Below are 24,046 nucleotides of genomic sequence, written 5' to 3' on the forward strand. Positions count from 1 at the left end.
GAAACCTTTTAGCCCCTTCTAAGAAACATGTTTTTAAAAGCAAAAATTTAAATACATATTACTGCAAAGGAAACTCAATGGAATTATGAAAATAAATGTTAACTATTTTATGAACCCAGGGTTAAGAGTCTCTAACTCTAAAGTTCTATTTTTTATTTGTTTTTACTAGCTGAGAAAGACTAATTAAATAAAATCATAGCAAAGAATGCAAGCATTTGAATATGGTCTCTTTTCATTTTTGTGGACAGGTTGTGGAGAAGACAAATCCTACGGAGCCTGTTGGGGTAGTATGTAGAGTGGATGGCGTCTACCAGGTGGTAGAATACAGTGAGATCTCACTGGCCACAGCCCAGAGGCGAAGCCCCGATGGACGGCTGCTGTTCAATGCAGGGAACATTGCCAATCATTTCTTCACCGTGCCTTTCCTGAGAGATGTGGTCAAGTATGGACCTTCCAGAGCCCTTGTTCTTCCCATTTATTTCAACTTTGGATCCCTTAATATTTAGCCTTGGTTTCTGGCAGCTTACAGTAGTAGACTCCCAAATCAAAATCAGGAACCAGCAGACTCAAACTGGCCTGTGGTCAGTGTCACCCTGATGTGTAACATTTTTACATATCTATGTCCATAATATTTTTTTTTTTTTTTTTTTAGCAAGACAGTTGAGGTTTAATGACTAGTCCAGGGTCATACTAGGAAATATTAAGTGCCTGAGGTTGGATTTTAACTAGGGTCCTGTTGACTCCAGGAGTAGTGCTCAATCCAATGTACTATCTAGTTTCTCTTTTCCATAATCTCACTGGCCTGTGCAGTAATCTTCTGAGGCCCAGAGGGAAGTTTGCCAGCTGTATTACTAGAGGTAAATTATTTACATGTGTCAAAATCGTCTGTAAAATGGGACTAGTTATTCCTGCCCTGCTCCTCTCAGATAGTTCTGTGAAGATTAAATGAGTTAATGAATATGCCAAATGCTTTGCAAAGTTCCATACAAATGGAAAGGATTTTTATTATAACTTGATTATATTATTATTTTGTGTAAAAACTATCTTGTAGGAGATTAATCATCAGTGATGAATTTGGTCACAGCAACTCTTAAAGACCATCTATTGGTGGGAAGAGCTTGTAATCTACCTTGGTAAAGGAAAGGTCCACAGCAGTAAGATTAGAGATCTTTTAAAACATTGAGATATTATCTATCTATTGTCGATTAGTTTGTCAGTAGATATCTGAATGGGTTCTGTATGTTGGGCACTGTACAAAGAAAGGTAGAACCCAGCCCCTGTTCTCAGGGAGCTCACAGTCTGAATGGGGGAGGTAACAAGCAAATAGCTCTGTCCGGAAAAGACATATAGGAGATAAAATGCGGGAGAGAATCAGCAGAAGCAGGGCAGCTAGGGCTTGTCGCAAGGAGGTGGAGTCTAGAGTGGCTGGCAGAATAGTGGTATTCTCTACAGGATGTTAGGAAGAGGAAAGGCTTGGAGGGAAAGAGAATGAGCTCAAGTGTGGCCATGCTGGGTTTAAGCTGTCTGTGGGATGTCTAGCTTGAGATGTCCAATAGGCAATTGGGGATATGACACCTAAGGTCTGCAGGAGGTTAGAGTGGGATGAGCAGATCTGAGAATTCTTAACTTAGAAAAGATCATGATGGGGGCCAGGTCAGAGATCCCTGGGTGCCCGATTGGTGGGCACAATCAGGGTGAAGAGCTCACAAAAAAGGCTGCAGAAGACCAGGGGAGGGCGAAGAGAGGATCAGGAAGGTTGGGAAGGTGGGATTGGAGGCGGTGATGTATGTGTCTGAGAGCCCTTTCAGGTAAGTGGTAGAAGAGACTTAAGAAAGAAGAAAGAAAATGGAGGAAGGAGCACCAGCCCTGACCATGAGGATCTGTCCCTTAGCTCTTCCCAGCTGTGTGACTCTGGGCACATCACTCCCCAAAACAAAGGAAGTGGAGGCACTCAGTGTAGGGAAGACAGAGATGGAATGGACAGTGCTGGGAATGGATGGCTCAAGTGAAAAAACACATTTTCTTTTAAGGATAAGGAAGAAACAGTCATGTTTATGAACAGACAAGGAGACACAGGATTAGTGAGAGAGTGGGGGATAGTAGAAGGGAAGATAAAATGAAATGGGATCACTTGTTCCTGGCAAAGATCTAAGAGTAAAGGTGAAGATAATGGCAGCAGGCATCTGAGAAATGTGAATCAAGGGGCCAAGACAACATCCTGTTCAGAAGGGCTCTTGCATCACAGTATATTTCTTTGTAGCTATGCCAAGAAAATGAGAGCAGCCATCCTGTAATCTTGCAGAGCTAGTGGAAAGAGGAACAGGGTGTTTTAAATGAGAAACTTTTAATGTTTTGTAGTAATAATGAATATTAATGTTCACCCAATTGTTGCATCAGACACCAGCTATATGACATTGTCCCTTTGCCATCCTGGGATAAACACAGGTGGAAGTAAAAGGAAAACATAGAACCTAAAAATGAGGTCAGATTCATAAATTTGTCTTGCAATTTTGGTCTCTTTAGTGATTATTGTGAATTATTTAAGCCTATGAAGAAGCAAGTCTGTTCATTTTATAATTTAGAAATGGGTTGAAACTTACCAGTACATACCAGATACTTTTAGTATTTCATTCCTGGGAATTTTGGTGTTGAATCCACAAATCTGGATTTGGAAATTTAGGTGACAGAATACAAATAGATTACCCACCATTCTAATTCTGGAAGCTGATGACTTCATTCTTTTCCCCACCTAGCATTTATGAACCACAGTTGCAGCACCACGTGGCTCAGAAGAAGATTCCATATGTGGATATCCACGGACAGCTAGTTAAGCCAGACAAACCAAATGGGATAAAGATGGAAAAATTTGTCTTTGACATCTTTCAGTTTGCTAAGTATGTTTACTGCTGTGTCCAAGTAAAAATAACTAAATGTATTGTAATTCTGTCTCTTACTCTCTGAACTGCCCCAAAGAAATACTTGATTAGTATATTATGTCTATGGTACCAGACGTAGTTACTTGATTACAAGTATTTAATCTAGACTTATTCTCTCTGTGCCTATGTGAAGCCTCTGTCCAAACTGCTAGATCTGTCCAGGGGGTAAATTCCTGATTTCATCATTTACCTTATCTGGTTGGCTGCCTTACAAACTTTACTTGTTCCTTTTGGCTTCAAGCCTTTGGTGGCTAAGATGAAGGATTGACTGTTTTGTATTTAGAATATATTTCTGATCTGTGAATAAATATTTGTCTCATTGTGTGTTTTTGAAACTGCAGATAATCTTTGTCTTTTGAAATGAGCTTCTTAGAATTTGATTAACTTAAGAGGATGAGTTAACATTTCCCTTGCTCTGAATAGCTTCTCCATCAACTTGTTTGAGAGATTCTTTGACCTCTTTTTCTGTGAAGCTTTTGGCTCCAAATAAATTTTAGCGTAATCTTTGCTCAGTTTTCTGAAATATGCTTTTCATTTGAGACATGAACATACCACCTCAGTTGCACATTGGAGAGAAAAATCTCAAGTTTCTTGTGTGAAGAAACGAGACTGATCTATAAACATTTATTAAAGTAGTATTCCTTTGGCATTAGATTGAGAGAGATTGAAGACGAAGACCATAGTGATGTCCAGAGATAGCAAAGCTTGTTTATTCACAATTGTCTCTTATGGTTCTACCCCAGGAAGTTTGTGGTCTATGAAGTATTGCGGGAAGATGAGTTCTCCCCTTTGAAGAATGCAGACAGTCAGAATGGGAAGGACAATCCCACCACTGCACGGCATGCACTCATGTCTCTACATCACTGCTGGGTCCTCAATGCTGGGGGCCACTTCATTGATGAAAATGGCTCTCGCCTTCCTGCCATTCCTCGGTAAGTCCCACTCCTGCTAACTCTGCTCTCCCTGTTGGCCTTTCCCTTGGGACTTTGCCTCTTCCTGCTTTCTCTTTCACATAGTCCGTTATTCTCCACTGTTTTAGAAAGGGGAAATAGAACTATGTATGGGGAGAGGAGAAGGACTTGCCCGGGAGTCCCTTTGGTCCAAGGAAATCAGAGGTTCAGCTCCTCTTCTTTTTTCTGCTCTATGGTGTTCTCCACCACAGTTTAAGTTCTCTCTCCTATTGCTGTACCTCCTGATTTCTTGGAAGCAGCTTCTCTATTGCTATAGAACTGTGGCTGTTTAAGGCCCCAGCAGAGATCCACCCAAAAGAATGGTGAATTGGGTCATTATGCTTCCGAGTATGACACTTTGGTACCTTCAGTGTGTCCTGACCCTCTTGGATAAAGAACCCATAGCCCTTTGGATTTTTAGAGTTAGCAGTATTCAAGATCCAGGTAAAATAATGTGAAACTGCATGCTACTCCTAGTTTATGTTTAAAACACTTAGCTGTTGTCAGAGTCCTGATTCTGGTAACTCACAGTGGTTTGACTGCCTTGATGTGCTAGTGGATGGCAAGCCTGCTATCACTGGAGATATTCAGTTAGCTCTGGAGAGCTCTCCTAGTGAGGATTTTGTAGATGGGATTCCCAAACTGGACGAGAGTGAGACTAGATTATAGATAAGATCTCTTGGTGCAATATACATTTCATACTGCTGGCATCCCTCCTACTGTGTCCATGGAAGAGGAAATGGGATCTTTTTCAGTTCATGGAAAAGATCAGAAGACTTCTGCATAAAGATCAACAAGATGGATCTTTGAGTATGCTCAAGTATTTGTTCATTTTTTTTTCCCTTTGGTTTCCTTTGTCTTCTAATTTCAACATTGAATTTTTTTTGGTCTTATTTGAAATTTCAACATTCAAAATTCACCAGAGTACTTTGAGGTCACTCTAGTATTTTGTTTATTCATTGTCTTTCATTATTGTTTTATTTGTATTCATTCCCATTAATGCTTGTTTATTCCCACATAGCCATACTACAAATGGAAAGCCAGAGGCCCTCACTGCCGATGTCAATCACAAGTAATTATACCTGGCTGCCTGCAGTGCATGGTGATGGGGCTGTGCTTCCCCGGGTACTAACGGGCCTTGCAGCTCCAAGTACTGAACAGCTACAAGCCACACTTGGGGGAGGAGAATGACTGAGCTTTTGGTGGGGTGCACTGCTTGTCTGGTGGCAGGCCTCTGAAGACACACTAACGCAGAGAATTGCTGTGCATGATGGAGCCGGGGCATGCTTTACTAAAGAATATGACAGGAGGTGGTCAGATCTGCAGGCAATAGGTTTGTGGCAGAGCAAGAGCAGGTTATAGGCTAGCACTATGGGATCACAGTGCCCTCCAGGGCACCCCTAGAGATCAAAATTTTGTTTTCTACGCTCAGCTTTGAGAAGTGTGCTTGAAATGGGAAGGTATTACCTGGAGAAGGATGGCTTTTCCTCTGAAATATAGATCTTCATCTCAGGGATCCAGATTCGTAGTGAGATTGCTCAAGGCTCTTCAGCCATTGTGTACCTTTTTTTTTTTTTTTTTTTTTTTTGCTTTATTTGTGAATAGAGTGACATAGTGAAAATTTTACTCCTTTATGCTGACAAGGAGTTTTAAGTTAGAACCAGGATATAGCTCCTGCAGCCTTGTATCTAGTATAGGGTGTGAAGAAATCACCATCTTTGCACCTGAAGGGTCAGTTTGATCTTTTTTATGTACTCTGAAGATGTTTAGGCTTAAGTTAGAATTGAAAGTTTTTATGTAAATGTTAAATGAATTGGGAAATGAAGAAAAAAACAAAACTAGAAAAAGGGCCTCGGAGAAGGAAAGCTTTTTTTTTTTTTTTTAATATGTATATATATATACACACACATACATATAGGACAGTTATGAAATCAACTTCACTCATGGACTTTCTCCCACCACTGTAGAGTAGTAAATGTGAATTCCATCCAGAGTCCTTTGCCAGTGATGAATGCAGATGAAGGGCCATCCATCCCTAATCAAGAGAGTTCTCCTGTAAGATGGCAACTATTGATAAGGAAAAGAACTCATTGTTTTGGTTTATTTTAGTGAATGATCAGACACGACTCATTTTGATCTCCTAAAAACATGTTGACTGGTATACCGTCTTCTTGGTTTCTCACATCAAATTTCTTGTCATTGGGTTTCAGCAGATATACAAAGAAGAAATGGTTCTTTATATGTCTGCTTTGTAGTTTCTAATAATATTATAATGAGAGTTTGAATATCATTTGATAGCATTGTACTTAAACCTTTTTAATATCATTGGGCCAATTAAGTGTCATTTAAAATGTCTTCCAGAACAGTCATGTGCAACTGAACCTGTTTTTTCTGTAGTCCTTAGGGCCAGAGGACAAGATTGATCAGAAGTGGGGATTAGTGGAGAGAGAAGAGGCAAAATAGGGGTAGAGGAAGAAGAGATATTTTTGATGGAAAGAATAATGGAAATGTTACTGAAGTGAAAAGCATGGATGCTAGCACCTAGAGGGAGCTTCCAATCTGTCAGATGCCAAAGGCAGGGGAATTGTAGCTGCTTTGGTGCTGTTTCTACCTTGAGATTTTAGGCTCAGTGGTAGTAGCTTCCACCTCCTACTTCTTCACTGTATTAGGTAAGTTTATATTTTACAGTCTTTCCAGTCACTGGTCCTGTGTGGTGGTTTTTGGCTTCTTAAACCTTTGAAAGTGGGACATTTTTGTGCTTTTGTTTTGTGTACAGCAGTATGCTAATCAGTGAGTGAAAACAAAAGAAGCAGAAGAATGGGTTTCTTTGCCTATCAAGAGTTTGCATTTTAGAAAATGAAAAAGTTAAATAATATTACAGAGCTAGATATAATTAAATGACAAAGCTAGTAATAAAATATATATGAGCTGTGGTAGTTCAAAGAATAGGAGCTCAGTGTGGTCTAGGTGGTTGGGTAAGACCCCATAGAAAAGATTATCTTTAAAGCTGTGGTGGTATTTGGGGAGACAGAAGGAAAGGGAGTGGATCACTGAATTGGTACAAAAGCACAGTCAAAAAGTGGAGAAGAAACATGGCACATGGAGGAGATAAAGAGCAAGAAGATAGGTCTGACTTGAGTGGAGAGTTTGCACTGGGCAGTAATAGGAGAGGGAAGTTGGACTGGAGTGAGATCATGGAGAGCCTTGCCTGCTAGGCTGAGCAGTTCCTCTCAATGGAGGATGATCAGGAATGAAAGGTTGGCTTATTCCACCAGTGCCTAAGGGCCTTATTTGAATCCAGTCTCATGATGTCATTGTTGGAGGCGCCCTTTATGCCAGAGTGCCTTAGCATGTGGGCTGTAGCCTCATGCCTTCGGCACCTCTGGGACAGTGAGGAGTCCCAGCCTGGGCTTGAGCACAGACCTTCCTAGTTAAGAGGTCAGCTACAGTCCCTCTTCAGTGCTGTCTCTCATCTCAGGTCTTCTGAAACAGTTATGATTCAGTGCCATGAGGTCATCAGGACATTAGATTCTAGTATTGGGGAGTCATTGTCCCCTTGATTTAGCATACCTGCCAGAAGCCAAGAGACCAGAAAGTACTGCCAACATTGTTAACTTTGATAGAACTTTAATATTTTAAAAACTTGGGGTCTCAAACTGGACTAGATCTTAAGTGAATTTACCCAAAAGAAAATGGTGAATTTGACTTTGTCTTTGCAGTGATGCTGATAGTCAGCCCAAGAACTGCATGGAGGTCTCTGTTAGCCTGAAATATCCAGGCTGTGCTGCTTCTTTGGAAGGTTCTTAGGAAGTAGCCACAGAGAACTGCTTTGGAAGCAAACATGACCAGTTCTTTCCTGTTAGTCAGCCTGGTTTATTTGGGAAACCTGCCATTTGCCCTTTCATCCCCTTCTCTCTAGGAAAGCAGGTACTGAGAAATAGCATAAGTCACTAGTGACATTTTTGGAAATCAGAAGTAGTAAACTACAGGAGGGGATTTTGATATCCCAAGCATTATCCCAAGCAAGGGGCAGCTGAGTGGGATAGTGGATAGAGGATCAGGCCTGGTATCAGGGAAGACATCTCCCTGCATTCAAATATGGCCTCAAACACTTTCTAGTTGTGTGACCCTGGACAAGTCACTTCACCCAGTTTGCTTCAGTTTCCTCATCGGTAAAATGAGCTTGAGAAAGAAATGGTCAACCACCATAAGATCTTTGCCAAGAAATCCCCAAAAGGAGTCATGAAGAACTGGACATGACTGGAATGACATGTGTCCTGACAGATTTTATGACCAAGATGACAACATATGAAGGCAACTTCTCATGAATCTAGCATTTTTCTACATAGGATCTATTGCTCATGTAAAATGCATTCATTGAATGCATTGTGAATGCAGGTGCTGATGTGAAATACATCAATGAGTTACCTGTGTTGCCTCCCAGACTTCTTGGAGGTTGCAAGTTCTGTCTCTAGTAAATAAATAGAGTAGTGGAGTTTTTTATGTTAATGTTGTTCTCTTTTCTAGCTTGAAGGATGCCAATGACCTACCCATTCAGTGTGAAATCTCGCCCCTCATCTCCTACGCTGGTGAAGTAAGTTCACTAACTACACCCTCCCCCTCCCCACATCCCTTAGTTTACTTTAGTTTTTATCCACCCACAAAAACATCATAAGAAGAGAACTGTGTTATAGGAAGAAATTTAAGAAATTATATTTGTCTTAGTTATCTCCCAATACCCTCAAAGGGCTCTTTACTTCCAGTGTGACCTGGACCCCTTCGGCAGTCTAGTACAACTGATAAATCTCTTTTCAATAATGTCTCTATAAAAATCAATTCTAATAAAATAAATTTATCCCCAATTTTTTTGTTTAAGTTCACAGACCCCAGGTTATAAATCCCTGCAGCTGGATCCTTCTGCCATTAAAAGTCTATATCAAAATCACAAGCATGGTTTGGTTCTAGTAAACTACAAGTCTGAAACCTTTATCTCTCTAAACTTGTGACCTCCTTTCCCCAATCCCATAATTGAGTTTAGCGCTGGGCACTGTACACATGATATATTGGTGACGAAATTGTTGTGGGATTGGATTGGTCATTGGGGCTAAACTGGTTCCGACAATACTTTGTCCTGTCCCCCCCACCCCAGATAGTGTTGTTTTAAAATAGCTTGTCTTTGGATCTATTGAAGTCTCATACCTTTAATCCTTAATAACCCATCTTGTTTAGACGCATTTCAGTTTTTTAGATCTTGTAAATGGAAAGTTTCTAAATCTCATCGGGTGCCTTGTTCTTACTGTGTTCCTTGGCAACATTCCTCAGGCAGTGTAGTAAGTCTTTGGTCTGTTGCTTTCTGAGACCATCTCCTGCTAGAAACAGCCTTGTTGGGTAATGGAGATGGATGGAAAGAATGATTGTTGTCCTCTTGAATTTGGAGGCTAAGTGACTGCAATATATTTATATGCTGATTGCTTCTTTTTTAGTTTTTGTTTGTCACATTGGATGTGTAAGCCTGTTTCTGAAACCTGTATTTCTTAGCTTCTCAGTGACTTTTTGAGTTTTTGTCCATGTTAGTTAGCACAGCCTAGGATACCCTGAGTAACCCATTGTTACTGAGAGTTAGCTCAGTAAGTTTCCAACTTTGTGTTTCTTTTCCTCCACTCCTAGGGCCTTGAAAGTTATGTGGCAGATCGAGAATTCCATGCCCCTCTAATCATTGATGAGAATGGTGTCCATGAGCTGGTGAAGAACGGCATCTGAGCTACTTGGAGGTGCCCTATGTCCATTTGTAGTGGGCCAACTGGAGTGAATGAAAGGACAATCACAGAAAGCTAACTGTTTGCTTGCTGCTTTTACTGCCAATTCCCTGGTGAACTCAATGGCCAGACTGAAAATAGCAATGTCCTTCTGGATGTTGGCTCATTGAAGTTCTTATTTATATTTTTTTTTTGTACATTTTCTTCCTAGACATGGAAAACATTGGCTCTACAATGAAATTTCCTCTACCTTAAACACCCATCAAAGGTGTTTCTTGATGTCTTACTCAGAATTGAGGAACATTTATTTTTGAAGCTGTATATAGTAATAAACCATTGTACATGAATTGTTTATGTGGTACTAAGTTTGAATTTTATTTTCTCAAACATTACTTTTTATTTAAAAAAAAAAAAAACAAATTAGACCATAAAATAAACTTTTCTTATTACTGTTGGGTTTTGAATCTTGCAGAAATTATAGTCTTGGAAAAGCACATTAAATCTCAAACCTCATTATTACCTGGCTCATATAAAAAGAGAATATAAAACCTAGAACTTTTATGAACTACCATGGGATAATATGTGGAGAGAAAAAAAGATTCTTCTAGGAAAAGTCTGTAAAATCATTGAGCAGCAGGCTCAGGATATATTCCTTTTATATCTTCAGTGTTACTTGCATTTATATTCCAAAATTTCAAGCAAAATGAATCGGCATCTTGCTTCTCCCAGAGTTTTTTTTTTTTTTTTTTTTTTGAGGGGGGATTTATTTTTTAAATAATAGCTTTTTATTTTCAAAATACATACAAAGATAGTTTTCAACATCTACTCTTGCAAAAATCCTGTGTTCCAAGTTTTTAATCCCTTCTACCATGCCCGTCCAGTAGACAGCAGGCAACCCAATATGTTAAAAAAAAAAATTGTATTTCCACATTTATCATGTTGCACAAGAAAAATCAGAGCAAAAAGGAAAAAAAAATGAGACAATAAAAAAATTAAAATATTATGTTGTGATTCACTTTCAATCCCCACAGCACTTTTTCTGCATCATAAGTCTATCGGAATTGAAAAGAGCCATGTCCATCAAAGCTGATCATCACATAATCTTGTTGTTGCTGTGTACAATGTTCTCTTCGTTATATTCACTTCACTTAGCATCAGTTCATGTAAGTCTCTTTCCAGGCCTTTCTGAAGTCATCCTGCTGATTATTTCCATAACATTCATACACCATAACTTAATTCAGCCATTACAATAATTGATGGGCATCCACTCAGTTTCCAATTCCTTGCCATTACAAACATTTTTGCACATGTGGGTCCTTTTCCCTTTTTATCATTGGATAAAATTTTTTATGTTAAATTTCATTTTATTTTCAGATCTACATTCTCTCCCTCTGACTTTCCCCTGCTCACACTCCAATTGAGAAAGCATGAAAAACAAAATCTCTCTTACAAACATGTAGAATCAAATAACACACATTCTTGCCCTGATCATAATTCACCTTCACCCCAAAGTTTGTCACATCAAATTTATCACTTCTATTAGGAGTTAAATAATATATTTCACCTTGAGTCCTTTGGACTTGTCATTGGTCAGGCATTGTGTTGATCAGAATACCTAAGTTTTTCAAAATAAGTTTTTTTTAAAAATAATATTGGTGTAATTATATAAATTGTCCTCTCAGTCTGCTTACCTCACTCTGCATCATTTTCTATAAGGCTTCCTATGTTTCTCTGAAATCATTCCTTTTATCATTTCCTGCAGCATAGTACTATTCTCTTATATAGAAATACATACATACATATATATATATATATATATATATATATATATATATATATATATATATATATATCCATCCCATACTTTGTCCAACCATTCCCCATTTGATGAGCACTCCATTGGTTTCCGATTCTGTGCTAGCACAAAGAACTCCTATAAATATTCTTGTACATATGGATCCATTTCTTCTTTATTTGTTGGGGTAATAGGACTAGTAATAATATGATATTGCTGGGCTAAAAGATATTTGTAGCTTTGGAGGCATAATTTTAAGTTGTTTTTCAGAATAGTTGGACCAATTTACAACTCTACCAACAGTGAATTAATGTACCTGTTTGCTCACAGCCTCTCTAACATTTGTTATTTTCTCTTGTTTTGCCATCTGTGTCGATCTGATGTTTTCTCATCTGTATATTGGTAGATTTACAGAATGTTGATGCTGGAAGGGACCTTAGAGATTATTTAAATCAGGCCTCATTTTTACAGATGATGAACCAGATTTAGAGATGGAGTGACTTAATCATAAAGAGTCAGTGTAGGAGTAGGATTCAGCCTAAGGAATTAATTGAGCTTGGATGGTTCTTTAGACTTCTGTGACACTGTTTTGCCAAATTTTCTCCTAGTTTTCTCCAGTGAATTAAATTAAATTAAATTAAATTAAATTTAAATTAAAAAGTTTAACTGGTAATTCTCTATATGCTCCAAGAGGATTTTCTAAATTGTTCATTGAAATGCAATTTACATTTTTTTTTTCCTTTTTGGAGACAATCAGGATTAAGTGGCTTGCCAAGAGTGCTACTAAGTGTCTGAGGCTGGATTTGAGTTCAGGTCCTCTTGACTCCCAGGGCTAATGGTCTATTTGCTGCACTCCCCAGTTGCTCCAACTTGTCTGGGTTTTTAGTCTTTTTCCACATAAAATTTGAATTTTAAAAAATCCACAAAAATTGCTTATTACTTATATGCATGTAAAACTTAAAAATGTATTTTTGTGTGTTCATTAAAGGCTAACCATGTGTCAGTCCCTGAGGTAGGAGCCAGAGAAACAAAGACAGAACTGAAGTGTGGCTCTCTCTAAAGTCACTTATTTATAGTTCATCATGTGAAGTGGGAATTCTTTGTATGGGGTGGTTGAGTGAACATTGAACTTAGATACTTCAGTTCAAATCTGGACTGCCAGATCCCTATGAGATTATTAGCCAGTTTATTTCTATTAATAAGAGGATAATTATACTACTTCAATGCTTACAATAGTTGCTTTAGATAATGCTTGTAAAACACTCAACCTGAAGGTGCTGAATAAATATAAACTGATTATATTGAAATGTTTTAGGGCCTTTTCAGGCTGGGCACCAGAGATTTTATTTCCACATCCTTTGGCCCTGTGGGATCTAATAGGTTTTAACAGACAGTAGTCTTAGGGTCAGATGACTTATAGCCATTGATCTCATTTCCATTAGGTATAATGGTCTTTTTTGGGGGGATCTCTCATACACATTTTTTATCTTCTTTTACTCCTTATAGCTTTCATGAGATTCTTTAAAAAAGAATTAGGTTTCTCATATGAAGGCATCACCTTTGTATCTATATGGGTGAGGAGTTGTGGGGGAAGACCAAGTGGTTGTGGGGACCTGGAGAGCAGATCAGATTGAATGTGAGGTAATCTAATAGAATGAATCAATCTTTAGTGAGGAACCTCGTACATCTGGGAGGTACCTCAGAGCAAAGGTGTCAGATTCACAGGCTTGGCAAGCAGCCATGCAAAAACAGATTAAAAAGCAATTGGGGGATGTTTAACAAAATAAAAATACAACACAGCTAAGGCTAATTTGTGGTTTAAAAGTCAATGTGCTGCCTTTGTGGGTCCATTCCTATTTGAATTTGATACTATTGGCTCAGAGGAATTCTAGTTCACTCCTCTCACTTTACCAGTGAGAACTGAGGTCACCTCAATAATAAATAGCAGGGTGAGAATTTGAACCTATGGTTTCTGGGTCCTAATTCAATCCTCTCCACTATCCCACTGCCTTCCAAGACCTGTGTTCTACACTTAACTCCTTCCCATTTTTTTTTACAAAGTCCCTGCTAAGAGAATGATAGTTATATTCATGGAAGACCATTGTATTGGAAGCAAGCAGAAAAAAATGAGAGTCTTATTTAAAAGGGGTGTGACATTTAGAAAGGTAATAACCTCTTTAAGCCTCCTTTTCACAGAATCTGATTTAGAAGGGGCTTTTTGTTGTCCTCACTTCAGTCTTGTCCAAATCTTTCCAACTTAAGACAACATATATATTTATGTAATATAGCTTTTAAAAATAATTCAGTAGTATTGTATTGTTTCCTTTGTCTGTAGTTTCAAGTTCCAACAGAGCTATGGGGATGTTAGTGCTAGGGATGGTATAATTAGCCAATTCAACAGAGTTCCAAGAAGTCAGAGTACTTGGACTTAAGTCTGGGTGGGGAGGTTAATTTGGAACTGGGACTGGGTTTTATAGGAACTGAGCTAAGTTGTGAATTTTACCTCTTGTCCTCTCCAGGGTGGAGGAATAAAAATGGAGGAAGAATTATAATTCCCATATTCTGGGGGAGTAAATTTATTATTTGTGATTGAATTTCCCAAGGAAATATTTACTCAAGATACAATCTGACTTAGTGACTAAATGGAACTGAGGTTGAAGAGGACTATCTTATACCTACTGTTACCTCCCACTTTTGAGAAAACAAGATCTGTTCTAGTGGAACTACTTGCAGAAAGACTATACAAATCCTAAACTCCTTAAGGGTACCTAGAGAAGGGGTAAAATATAGCTTACAGGACAAAGGCAGTGGGGACCAAGATTGACAGCGTTACATTAATAAATGCTTGTTGACTGACTGACTGACATGAGATCACAAATTATTGTGCTTATATATGGCTTCCTTGGAGTTCTCAGCTTGTATCTTCATTCTTTTTTGCTCCTCTCAGTATTAGAATACATTTTTCTGAAGCTATTGCCAACATCCTTGTTGTCAGTTCACCCCTAACCTTTGGGCTCCTAGACTGGTCAAAGGGTTACTTTGGATCACTGATATTAGAGAAAGCCACGAAGCAAAAAAAAAAAAAAAAAAAAAAAAAAAAAGAAAAGAAAAGAAAAAGAAAAAAAGAAGAAGAAAAAAGAGAGGAAAAAAGAAAGAAAAAAAGAGAAGGAAAAGAAAAAAAAAGCGGTTTGAGAATTTGTGGGCACCTTTGAGTGAAAGTGAATGTGCTCTGGAGTAATGAGTATAAAATGTGTAACTCAAGCAGACCTTATTACTTGATTTTAAAATTTTTATTTTATTAACACATGCAGTATAAGTTAGTTCCTGTGAGTCAGACACATGTCATTAGTTTGAGGTTTGTCTTAGGTTGGATGTGCTTATTGGAGAGTAATCATTTCTACCCCAGATAGGTTCGGTGCTGTTCAGCAGAGGGCAGCAGATTCACATTGATTGGGAAAAGCTCTTCAGAAACAATCCAAAAGTAATGTGTCAAATTGCTATGGGTCTGGAAAGAGACCTTATGAATATCTAGCCCAAACTGGGTTCTCTCTAGACCCCATTTTCTGGAACTGGGCTTGTGTTTTTATTGATATGGGAAACCCCCTCTTTCAAAGTGATTTGCCCCAAGTTGGAGAGATGTTCCACCTCCCACCCCCCACCCCCAAGACTCTCTTTCACAACTTTCCTTTTAAAGATGAAGCATCTTGAGGACCATAAAAGGGAACAGAACTTGCCTAAGGTAAATAGGTAATTAGTGTAGGACCCAGTGCAGTGCTCAGATTTTTTGTTTTCTAGTCCAGCTAAGTTTCCATCTTAACTTTTTCTGGTTTAGGGGCTTGGGAAAGAAGCAATAACTCAAGATACCTTTTTCTTTAGTAGGAAGGAAGGGATCTCAATATAGGAAAGCTCCCTGCTTTAGTTTCTGCTGAAGTTTGTAAACCAGGCTAGGCAAACTCTTTAGATAGCAAGGAGCAGCATCCTGGTCAAAGCATCCTGGAGCCATTGTTCCATTCAGCCCTCCTAAAGAGTGTGTATGTGTGGGGGAAGATTTGTAACTCCAAGCAGATGTCCAGTTGCTCTCTAGGGCAATCCTAATAAGTCTCCTTAAATCTGTGATTTTGTCATGTTCTAATGGGATCAAAGAATGTTAGAGCTACAAAATACCTTAAAGCTTTTTTAGCCCAGTTCTTTTATTTGACAGCTAAGGAAACATCTCCTCAGAGAAAATGAAAGACAAAATTATAATTTGAACCCAGATTCTCTTACTCAAAAATCCAATGTTTTTCTCCTATAACACATATTTGGAGAAAAAGAGTCCAAACAATTCTTCCACACTCCCCTTTAAATATGTTTTACTATATTTGCTATAGAAATGAAAATAAATTAAAAATAAAAGTGAGGAAAATTAGCAATTTTGAAATCATTTATTTTGAATTTCCTTAGTAATCACAAAAAGAAACTTTTTATAAATTTGTTTAATATTTTATGATAGTTCCTAATGAAATAGCAGGGCAAAATGTGAAATTCAACCTAACTTCAAGGTTGCAATGTGCTGCCACATCAATAAAAGGAAGCTGACTGCTAATTTTTTCCTGTTGATTTGGAAAAAAATGGTGAGGAGAAGGTAGGTGTCTGAGACGATGAGCCTGGCTGGGTTAGCAGGGACAATTATGGCAGAACTTGTCTAATTTAGATTCTGGGAAATCACTTTTCCATGGTCCTGGTGCTTGTCCTAGTCATCAGCATGTTTCAGTTTTCTCTGACAGTGGAAGCCTTCAGATGATGATGGCTACAAAAGATATCAAAGGAAAGAAAACATCCCTCTGAAATGACTGAAGTAGTACTTCTTCCTCATTTCACTCTAGTGGTTTAACTTAAACCTCAAAAGATTTAAAGTCTCAACAGATATTTGCCTTTTGACAACTCTATGGACAACAGTTATTTGAGGACACTCTTAGCAGCTGGAGGCTAAATTTAATTGTTCATCCAACTCTACCTGAAGAAGAACTTCTTTACCTGAAGCTCCTAGATGGATTTCAGGGGATCTTTGAACTTGGATGGGAAAAAATCCATTTTTATTATTATTTATATTTAAATTAAATTTAGCAATGTCCATCTATTTAAGTTTTTTTTGCCCTGAGGCAAAAAGTTTGTGATTTGCCCAGGATCACACAGCTAGGAAGTATCAAGTGTCTGAGGTCACATTTGAACTCAGGTCTTCCTGACTTTAGAGTTGGTTCTCTAAGAGCCTATTTCTGGTTTTCTTGGCAAAAATACTGGAATGGCTTGTCATTTCTTTCTCCAGCTCATTTTACAGATGAGGAAACTGAGGCAAACAAGGTTAAAAGTGACATGCCCAGGGCCACACTGAGGTTGGATTTGAACTTATGAGAATGAGTCTTCCTCATTCTAAACCCAGTGTTCTATCCATTGTACCACCTAGCAGCCCATTTTCTTTCAACAACAGTCCAATATGATAGAATAGCCACCAAAGCCAACACAATGTTAGGTACCTCCAGGAAGGGTATTGAAAACAAAACAGGAAATGTTGTGATACCCTTCTGCAAAACTTCTTCTTGGACAATTCAATTTTTTTTTTTGGCCTAAAAAACCTAAATTGACAAGATGTGACAACTGAAGGTGGGGCTGAGAGAGGTGACTTGGAAACAGAGTGATGTAATAATAAGAACCCTGAGTTAGTTTGAGGTTCAGGATTCAAATCTCAGGTCTGATACTTTAAGATCAACAAAGTCATTTAACCTAGCAGTACATCTCAGTTTTCTTCTCTGTAAAATGAATGTCTCAGACCAGAGAACCTCTAAGATCACTTTCAGCCCAATGTTTATGATTCAGTGACTGTAAAAATAGAATAGTGTATAGAATAAGAAGGGCAATAAACATTTATTAAGGCATTGTGCTAAGCATTGTGGTACTGGGCTAATTAAAAGTATTATTTTCCTGAATATGGTTGCAAACAGTTAGACTAGTTATGATGGATGGTTAATGTAGATTTTTTTAAAAAGTTAGTCCATAACAAAGTGGTTCAGTGGATAGAATGCCAGGCCTAGAGTCTTTCCTGATTAAATTCAAATTCTGTTTCAGACACTTACTAGTCATGTGATCCTGGACAAGTCACCTTTGCTTAGTTTCCTTTACATATAAACAGGGATAATAATAGCATCTGCCTCCCAGGGTTGTTATGAGGATAAATGACATAATGTTTATCACTAGCTTAGCAAATGTTAGCTATTATTATTATTGTTAGGATTTTGATGAAAAAGAAATAATATCTATAAAGCACATAGTGAATGTTAAAGTATGATATGGACACCAACTATTGTTATTATTAGTGAAAGAGAGACTTTTTAGTATATAATGATGTAATTCTGAGTGGAATGAGCCCTTTGCACTTAAACTTCCAATACTGGCATGGGAGAAGACAATCCTATTTTTGCATCAAATGTTCCTTGAATCTGAAGTACGACAAAATTCTGCTCTATTGGAATATAGGTCTAATCCTATTTCATCAATTCTATTTTATTTTTTGAATGGTGCTAATATGGATCAATAAACAACCTGTTTAGAACATGGAAGAATTAAGAACAAAGGAGGAAATATTAGGAGAAATTAAGAAGATGTCCTCTTATACCCATCCTTAGCTTACTTAAAGCTTGACATGACCTAAATTTATCTAATCCAACCTCCTAATTTTACAGAAAAGGAAACTGAGGACCAATAAAGCTAAGTAATTTGTAAAAAAAAAAAAAGTCACATGGTGCGTTATTGAATGAATTATACTTTATATGACTAAGTATCTTTGGTTAATCAGCCTTTGGTCTGCCTAGTATAGAAATATCTCCCTCCATGACCTAGACAGATGAATTTGTCAATCTTAGAAATGTGCAATGAGGATATATAGTATGGTAGTTCAAAGGTGGTAAGTTGACAGTTGTATAGGTAAAGCTAAAACATTTTTCCTGGATCAGAGATTTGAAGATCTGGTCTACTACCAATGGAGAGGTATGGTCCAATGGCCACACTTTGGATCTCGATTTGAGTCACAGCTTTGGTATTATCTCTGCTTCTCAGTTTCCCCATCTGTAAAATAAGCATAATAATACATTTACTTACTACTGACTTCATTGGATCATTTTGAGAACCAAACAAGTTAATGTTCATAAAACACTTTGTAAATTAAAAAAAAATGCTATAGAAAATTTTCTATAGCATGCTAGAGTTAATGGACTTGTTATACAGCTTCCTGTCTTTCTTGGACCATCTATGGGAGATCTTGTCTACTCCTGAGTCAGAGAATTTCTCTTAGGGCAGTTAAAATGTTACCACTAGCTCTAAGTCACCCTCCCCATCCTTGCTTCAGAAGTCTATCTATGCCTTTAGAGCTGGAGGAGCTGCTATAAAATCTTTGGCACATTATAGAAACAACTGTGTGGACCAGATGCAGTAATTGCTCTCTTTTATCTTAGGCCTGGTTTCTTCATTGCCCCTTTAATCTTATGGAAATTAACTGAGTAAAGACAGGAGCTCCCCCTTCATGTGATAGCATAGAACATCAGAGCTAGAAATATATGTGAGAGATGAGTCGGTCGATAAGTATTTATTAAACTCCCACTTCATGTTGGGCACTGTGCTAAGTGCTGGACATGCAAAGAAAGGGAGAAATCATTTCATTTAATCATAACTGTGAGGGACCTTAGAGGATCCATCCACCACATTTTGCAGACAAGGAAACAAACCAAAAGAGGTGAAATTATTTCTCCCAAGTTACAAGACCACTTAGTGGCAGAGTTGAATAACTATTTCCCCCCCAACCCTGTAATTATCCATTGTAGACAGCCTTAAATGGCTCCACTGTCCTACACACTCTTGAAGCTGCTTATCTAAATAAACCTCCCCAAGTGTTTGCCAGATGAATGGAGAGGCCCAATTCTGGCCTTACTTTCCTGCTGGGATGGATAGGATTCATTCTGGCAGCCCTGGCACGGAGCCTGAAGCTGCTGGGCAAAGGACAGTCGAATGACCAATCTCTTTCCCTCTCAATATTGGACTGGAGATGTTGCTATGCTGAGTCAAAACAAAAAGGAGAGAGCAGAAGGAGGTGACTTAGAGAGGGAAATAGAATGAACTGTTGGTCTGGCTCCTGCCCTCTGAGTAAGATGCGGGGCTGGGCCCACTGACTCATCCGGGCTATGGCTCCTGGTAGCAGCCTGTACTGCCACTGATGCTGTGAGTGCAGGTGATCACTTTAAAAGGGCTGAAGGCGGATTGATGTGGATGGGGATATTACTAAGCCACGCCAGCAAGACCACGGGCTGAGGCTCCTGCTGGAGCTTTTCTTGGTTAGCTCTGCTGAGCATTGACATCTGGGATAGGGAAGGATTGCAGGGACTGATTAGTTCCATCTTTGTCTCAACAGGAATCCCATAAATCTAGCTTTGTGTGAAGATCTCTAATAATGGGAAATCTTTTACCTGTTAAAGGAGAGGGAGAAAAAGAAGGGAGAGGTTGAAAGAGAGGGAAGAGGGAGAAGGGAGAGGAAGGAGAAAAGAGAGGAAGATAGGAGAATGAGGAAAAAAGGAGAGAGAAAAAGAAGAAAGGACAGAAGAAAAGAAGGAGATAAAACATACAAGAGGGAGATGAAAAGGGAAAAGGAGAAGGGAGTGGGATGAGAGGGGAGAGAAGAGAAGAAAGAGGAGAAAGTGAGAGAGGAGAGGGAGAAGGACAGAGGGAGAGAAAGAGAAGAAAAGAAGATGGAGAGAAAAGAAGGAAGAGGAAGAAGAATAAAGGGAGGGAAAGAGAAAGAAGGGAGAGGTAGAAGAATAGTGGGAGGCAGAGGGGAAGAGGGAGAAAGTTAGGGGGAAAGAGAGAGAAAAGGGGGAGAGGGAATGACTAATTGAAAAAAGATCAACCTAAGTATTACCAAGGTCAAATGCAAATTGACTAATGTCAATTCTACCCTGTAATACAATACATAAGACTTATAAAGTGGATTAATTTCCAATGTGAATTTAACTTTGTCTGAATATCATTAGAGGCACCCCTACAATTTGTGATTTGTCTGATAGGGTTAAAGGCACACAGATCTTCTAATATTTTATTGTTGGATTGCTACAAGTATTTTGGAGAATGTGGTAATTTGCAAAATTTCTTGTATCTCAGTATTGGTGCTTCTATCTACCATTGCTCTCTACCCCTCTGACTGGAGAGTAGAGCTACAAACTCCCAAACCTCCAATTATGGAGGGGGTTGAGGACAGACATTGACTAATTTCCTACCCATTGCCCCTCTTTTGCCCTTCTTTGATTTCTCCAGCATGCCCTTCCTCAAGGTGCCTTCTTTGTTCCCCTATTTTGCACTTTCCTTTGTGTATTGTCTTTCCCCATTCGATTGTAAGCTCTTTGAGGGCAAACACTGTCTTATTCTTATCTATATTTCCCAAAGCTTGGAAGAGTACCCCGCATATAGTAGGTGATTAATAAATGCTTATCGGCTAGGGTTTGTACCATAAATTATTTCTATTAGAACTCTATCTCTAATTTTTTTTTTAAAAGGGGGAAAAAAACCCCAGTGATCTGCACAAAAATATTATGAGCTTTGCCTTATTTCAACTCTAAAGAACAAGCTGCCCCTCCCTGGATAAGCTCATCATTTCTAATCTCATCTTTTGTTGCTGACTCACTTCATCCTGACCCACTCTGACTCTTTGTGACCCCATCTGGGGTTTTCATGGCAAAGATACTAGAATAGTTTGCCATTTCCTTCTCCAGCTTTAATCTCATCACCTTGCTGCTAACTCCAATTTTGGCTGCCACCTCCCTCAGGCTCCTCTCTCTTTCTATATAAAAGGCAGAAATTGTACTTCCAACTCCCCCCACTTTGTATCTACAACTCTTCCGGTTTTAATCCATGGAACCAGATACTCTCTGGGGTTTGTCCCCTCCCCTCCCCCTCTCCAGCTTCATTTTGTATGTCATCTTCCTCCATTAGGTTACAAGTTCCTTGAGGGCAGAGATTGTTTTTTTCTTATTTGTAACTCAGGAACTTAGAACTGTGTCTGAAACGCAATAGGTACTTAATAAATGTTTATTGACTTGAAATAATGGATATCATGCATATAACATAATATATATATACATTACATATATACATACATGTGTGTATACATGTATGAAAACAACTTAAATGAGCCATACAATGAGGTAGGTACCATTATTGCTTCCATTTTACAGATGAGATTATTAAGTCTGAGAAAAATTGAGTCACTGGCCTGGGCTCTCACAGCTAGTAAGTGGTTGAGTCAAAATTCAGATTCAGATATTCCTGACTCCATCCCCAGCCCTCTGTTCACTATGAAGTGTAGCTGCCTATGTCTAAATATTGGAAAATGATTGAATAATTTCATTCTATATGTTGTATTTATTACAATATAATTTTATTCTTATAATTCTATAAGAAACTGGGAATTTCAAGAAGTAAAAGGGAAGAGGGGAAGCTTTATAGGCATAAGGGACAATCCTTGAGAGCAGGGACTATCTTTACCTTTTCTTTGACTACAATGTCTGGAACTTAGTATGCGCTTAATAAAATATTATTGATTCACTGAGAGAGAGGGTACAGTGTGAGCAACAGCAAGAAAGCCAAATCTGGCTGGATTGTGGTATGCATGAAAGGGAGTAATGTGTAATAAAACTGAAGGGTTAAATTGGAACCAACTTATGGAAGGTTTTAAATGCAAAACAGAAGAGTTTAAATTTGATCTAGAATAATAGGAAACCACTTCATTTTATTAAGTAGGACTGCAATATCATCAGATTTTAACCTTAGGAAAATTATCTTGATGGTTGTGTAGGGGGAAGATTGGAAGGGGGAGAGGATGGAGACAGGGGAGACCAATTGGGAAGCTATTGCAATAGATGAGTCAAGGGGCAGCTAGGTGAGGCAGTGGATAGAACACCAGTCCTGAAGTCAGGAGAACCTGAGTTTCAAATTTGGTCTCAGACATTTAACACTTCCTATCTGTGTGACCCTGGGCAAGTCATTTAACCCCAACAGCTTCAGGAAAAAAAAAAGTCAAAAGTCAAAAAGGTGATTAGGGGGGCTAATGACTCTGAATGGGCAGATGAGGAGGTTTGTGAGAGATATTGTGGAGATAGAAAGTTTGACTACCAATTGAATATGTTTGGAGAGTCAAAAGATGATTAATGAAGTTTCTAAACTAGGATGGTGGTACCTTGAACAGTTATGGGAAACAGTGGAAATGGATTTTGGGTAAGCACAACAGATCTCCAGTGGCTAAAAAGCAAACCCTTCTCTCTAACCTCTATTGCTTCCTTTCGCATCCTCAGACACCTTGTCTCTCTCCCTGCTCCCTATAGCAATGTTCCATTCCATATCTGCCCACTTCTTCCACTTTGTCCCTGGGAACTAACGATAATGAACATACTTTATTTTAGATTGCATCATTGCAAGCTCCTTCTATCTTTTGGTTTTCACTGAGACCACACTTCCTTTCAATGACAAAGGGAACCCTTGAGTTCCCTTTCCAGTTATAACTGTACTTTCTTTCATACCTTTGGTCTCATTAGTTCCTGATGGGGAATGTTCCACATTGCTACTTCCAAATTCTCCCTTTCTCCTATCATTTAGAAACCCTTTCTCTTTTGAATTTTACGCTATCCAAATTTAATGTTGTTATGATTATTTCTTGATGACCCTTTAAAACCTTCTCCTTCCCTTTTCAATGAGTAGCTCTGACCACCCTTATACTAGTGAAATTCAATATACATGTTAATGTTCTCTTAAATACCCTCCACAATCTGCTCACCTCCCAAGACCTATCACTCTTATTCCATTCTGCTTATTTACACTTCAGGAGGTTACACCCTTGAACTTGTCACCACTCACAAAACCATAAATATTCACCTTTTATGATCAAGAACTCTGAAATTCCTTTTTCTGATCACAGGCTCCTATCTTCTCTCTATTCTACTCCTAAAATTATTCATAGTTCTTATTGTGACTCTAATTCTTTCACCTTTCAGCATCTTACCAGGGCATTTGTTTTGTTCTGTTTATGTTATACTCCTTTTCCAATCTAGACCTAGGGGGAAAGTAATAAGATTCATTTGGATGTATTGTATTTGAGATTCCATAAGAAAAATGGGCGGAGATGCCCACTAAATAGTTGGAGATGCAAGAAAAGAGTAGGTATATAGATCTGGAAGTCATCTGTATAGAGATAATTCATTGGAGAAGAACTGCATTGGTCTGCTATGATCCATGGGATCACAAAGAATTGAACATGACTGAATTATTGAACAACAAATATCAAACTAAGTATGTGCAGATAGAGATAAGAATGGGGGATTCTTGATGGCTGGACCAATAATTTCACTGGTGTATGGGAATGGGAGATTTCATTTGTGTAGGGAAATCTCTGGGTGAGGAATCTCGGTCCCAGACTGACATCAATTTCTTTGTAATCTTAAGAGCTTCCTAAAGGATTTGGAGCTGAAGTGATTGCTCAGGATCCCACAGTCAACATGTGTCAAGGGGAAACTAGATCATGTTGACTTCAAAGACCCCACTTCC

General features: G+C 38.5%; 1 protein-coding gene across 5 annotated transcripts in view; it reads left to right on the plus strand.

The window, feature by feature from the left end:
- The window catches only part of UAP1 (UDP-N-acetylglucosamine pyrophosphorylase 1), a 36,792-nt gene extending 26,803 nt beyond the window's left edge, over positions 1-9,989 (plus strand). For 4 of the 5 annotated variants that reach the window (XM_074266460.1, XM_074266463.1, XM_074266461.1 and 1 more), the window contains exons 6-11: positions 249-442; positions 2,754-2,894; positions 3,680-3,868; positions 4,908-4,958; positions 8,414-8,480; positions 9,554-9,989. In XM_074266460.1, the coding sequence (XP_074122561.1) occupies positions 249-442; positions 2,754-2,894; positions 3,680-3,868; positions 4,908-4,958; positions 8,414-8,480; positions 9,554-9,646 (735 nt within the window). In that variant the 3' untranslated portion in view covers positions 9,647-9,989. The remainder of the gene's footprint in view (positions 1-248; positions 443-2,753; positions 2,895-3,679; positions 3,869-4,907; positions 4,959-8,413; positions 8,481-9,553) is intronic. The other variant, XM_074266465.1, reaches the window with a different exon arrangement.
- The last annotated feature ends 14,057 nt before the right edge of the window (positions 9,990-24,046 follow it).

Source organism: Sminthopsis crassicaudata, chromosome 4 (genome assembly GCF_048593235.1).
Source record: "Sminthopsis crassicaudata isolate SCR6 chromosome 4, ASM4859323v1, whole genome shotgun sequence".
Lineage (NCBI taxonomy): Eukaryota > Metazoa > Chordata > Mammalia > Dasyuromorphia > Dasyuridae > Sminthopsis > Sminthopsis crassicaudata.